At 39.4% G+C, this 2,545-nt stretch overlaps 1 protein-coding gene across 1 annotated transcript; it reads left to right on the top strand.

Annotated features, from left to right (window-relative positions):
* The first annotated feature begins 353 nt into the window (after positions 1-353).
* On the top strand, positions 354-2,272 carry LOC140809800 (exopolygalacturonase clone GBGE184-like). The gene is made up of 5 exons (XM_073167532.1): positions 354-605; positions 800-1,099; positions 1,181-1,470; positions 1,553-1,772; positions 1,854-2,272. Exons 1-5 carry the CDS (start codon positions 429-431, stop codon positions 2,085-2,087), a joined length of 1,221 nt encoding a protein of 406 aa, XP_073023633.1. The 5' UTR covers positions 354-428; the 3' UTR covers positions 2,088-2,272.
* The last annotated feature ends 273 nt before the right edge of the window (positions 2,273-2,545 follow it).

The raw sequence follows: 2,545 nt of genomic DNA, 5'->3' as shown, positions 1-2,545 counted from the left end.
GTTGATGTAGTTTTGATATGATATTGACGACGTATGCAGTATTACATCAGTAATATCCCATTGAAAAAAGCTAAAAATTTCAAAAAAATAAAAGATACATGACTAAAAATAAGGTTTCCTTAAATTAATATTGAAGGGAACAAACAGATATATGGCTAAAAACAGTATGCGAATCCTCGCCCCTCAAATTCGGCATGTCAATTATGCTCGCTAAAATAGATGAACTAGGAGCAACAACAAATCTTAGTCGATAAAATTATCGGAAATGAAACGTATGGTACTCAAAAGTTGGTATAATAAGCTTTCGAACGACCAAAACCAATTGTATTTTCAGCCATTGGCATCTTAAAAACAAAAAAAATATATATATATAAAAAAGAAGGAACTCAACCTTCTTAACATACAAAAATTGTTTTTAGGGCATCGATATGACGAGTCCGATCGGAGTTCGGGCAGTATGCCTAGTTTTGGGCATGGCTTGCTTGCTCATGATCGACCAGGCCGAATCCCATGCCGTTGGTGCCCGTCGTAGCCTAGTTGGCGAGACAGTTTTTGACGTTATGAAGTTTGGGGCTGTGGCCAATGGTAGAAAAGACAATTCTATGGTGAAGTTCCCACCACGATACTTGATTTTATTCTATGTATCAATATGCATGCATGTTATTTCTTGTGAAAATTTTACAGTTCTTTCGTGATTAATACAAGAAGTTTAACATCAGCATGCATAAAACGTTAAATGGAATAAACCAGTAGTAGTTTATATGATGACAAACAATATTGCTTGAATAAAATTGTTCAGGCATTCATACGGGCCTGGAATGCAGCATGCAGATCTCCCAATCCAGCGAAGCTTCTAATCCCGCGCGGAGATTTTGTTACCGGGGAGGTTGTGTTCAAAGGACCCTGCGTAAAACCCATCGTCATCGAAATCCAGGGCAACCTGTTGGCTAGCACCGATCTCAGTCTCTACTCCTCCGGCGCCTGGCTCATGATTGATGAAGTTATTGGCGTTGTGGTTACTGGCGGAGGGACCATCAATGGCCGGGGGCAATCTTCTTGGCAGTTTGGCAACGGCAAGGGCGGCCCACTACTTCCCACAGTAAGTATCGTTTCTTGTAAAATTCTTTAGATCAATTTTCGTGAATGCATGCAAGCCCTTCAAATTTCAATGCGCATGCAGTCTCTAGTGTTCCAGTCTGTGCAATACGGGGCGATGTACAGCTTGAATTTCATGAACAGCATGGGTTTCCACACCAAGATAACGGACAGCAGCAACGTGGCTTTCTCGAACCTGAGAATCTCGGCCCCTGGAAAGAGCCCCAACACAGACGGCCTGCATATCAGCAGCTCCACAAATGTTAATATCACCGATTCCATCATTGGAACCGGGGACGATTGCGTTTCGGTAGGCCATGGCAACAACAATGTTCTAGTTGCCAGAATTTTCTGTGGCCCAGGACATGGCCTCAGGTACATAATTAGTAGCAAACTATGCATATATAGAACATTAATACTCCTTTTTTAGACTTTTTAAAATTTTGAATCAATGCAGCGTCGGATCCCTGGGAAAGAGACCAGATGAAACAAACTTGAGCCGAGTCACCATCATCAACTGCACACTCACAGGAACAACAAATGGTGCAAGAATCAAAACCTACCACGCATCGCCACGCTTGCTCGCCACCGGAATTTATTTCCAGGACCTCGTGATGAACCAAGTTAAAAATCCCATCATCATCGACCAGCACTACGACTCCAAGAAAAAACGCCAGGTACGTGACGCCTAAATACTTGATTTCGCATACTTTTTCAATCGTTTTAACGTATACATGGACATCGTCGTTCGTTTGCAGCAATCGAACGTCCAGCTCAAAGATGTTCACTTCAGGAACATAAGAGGAACAACAGTTTCAGCAGTTCCAATAAATCTCAACTGCAGTTCCACATTCCCCTGCACCGACGTGGAATTGTCTAACATATATTTGGCGCCGTTTGGCCTTGTCGGCCCTCTTAGATCTACATGCTTCAGTGCCAAGTTCTTTGCTAAAGGGCCAGTGGTTCCTCCAGGCCCCGCATTTTGTGTGTAGACTTTAGATCCATACCTTTTAATCAATCCATTATTATTTTTAAAATATTATTATATTGTCATTGTCATTCTTATAATTATTATTTATTTTAGAACTCTTATTTTTACTTTTCATTTATTTTAGCTCATCACCATAATTTATTTGGATGTCACACCGGTGACTCATGATTACCTGATGAAATTTTTTCATCGTTTTCTCCATAAATTGCATGCCAATGAATTTTAAATTTTAGTGCAATTAATTTTTTTATCACGTTCATATTAATTTGTACTTTGTGTCTATATATATATAGGAATATTCATAATTTCTGCGTCAAGGCACAAAATATAATCTTTTGCAATTCCATTCTTCACGTCATGATCGGAAACCATTTTAATCTACATAATTAAAGCTATTTATTATAAAGACATAGACATTTCTATACTTCTATCACTATATTAAAATTGAACTCTCTAAAT

This window comes from Primulina eburnea, chromosome 13 (assembly GCF_022965805.1).
Source record: "Primulina eburnea isolate SZY01 chromosome 13, ASM2296580v1, whole genome shotgun sequence".
In the NCBI taxonomy this organism is placed as follows: Eukaryota; Viridiplantae; Streptophyta; class Magnoliopsida; order Lamiales; family Gesneriaceae; genus Primulina; species Primulina eburnea.
Note: the sequence above shows the minus strand (reverse complement) of the source record. Positions and strands in the feature narration are given on the sequence as shown.

Excerpts from the sequence above, each read along its gene's own strand:
- LOC140809800 (XM_073167532.1), top strand. The coding sequence starts at position 429 with ATGACGAGTCCGATCGGAGTTCGGGCAGTATGCCTAGTTTTGGGCATG. Across the intron at positions 606-799 it reads GTAGAAAAGACAATTCTATG|GCATTCATACGGGCCTGGAA; the intron begins GTGAAGTTCCCA and ends AAAATTGTTCAG. Across the intron at positions 1,471-1,552 it reads GGCCCAGGACATGGCCTCAG|CGTCGGATCCCTGGGAAAGA; the intron begins GTACATAATTAG and ends GAATCAATGCAG.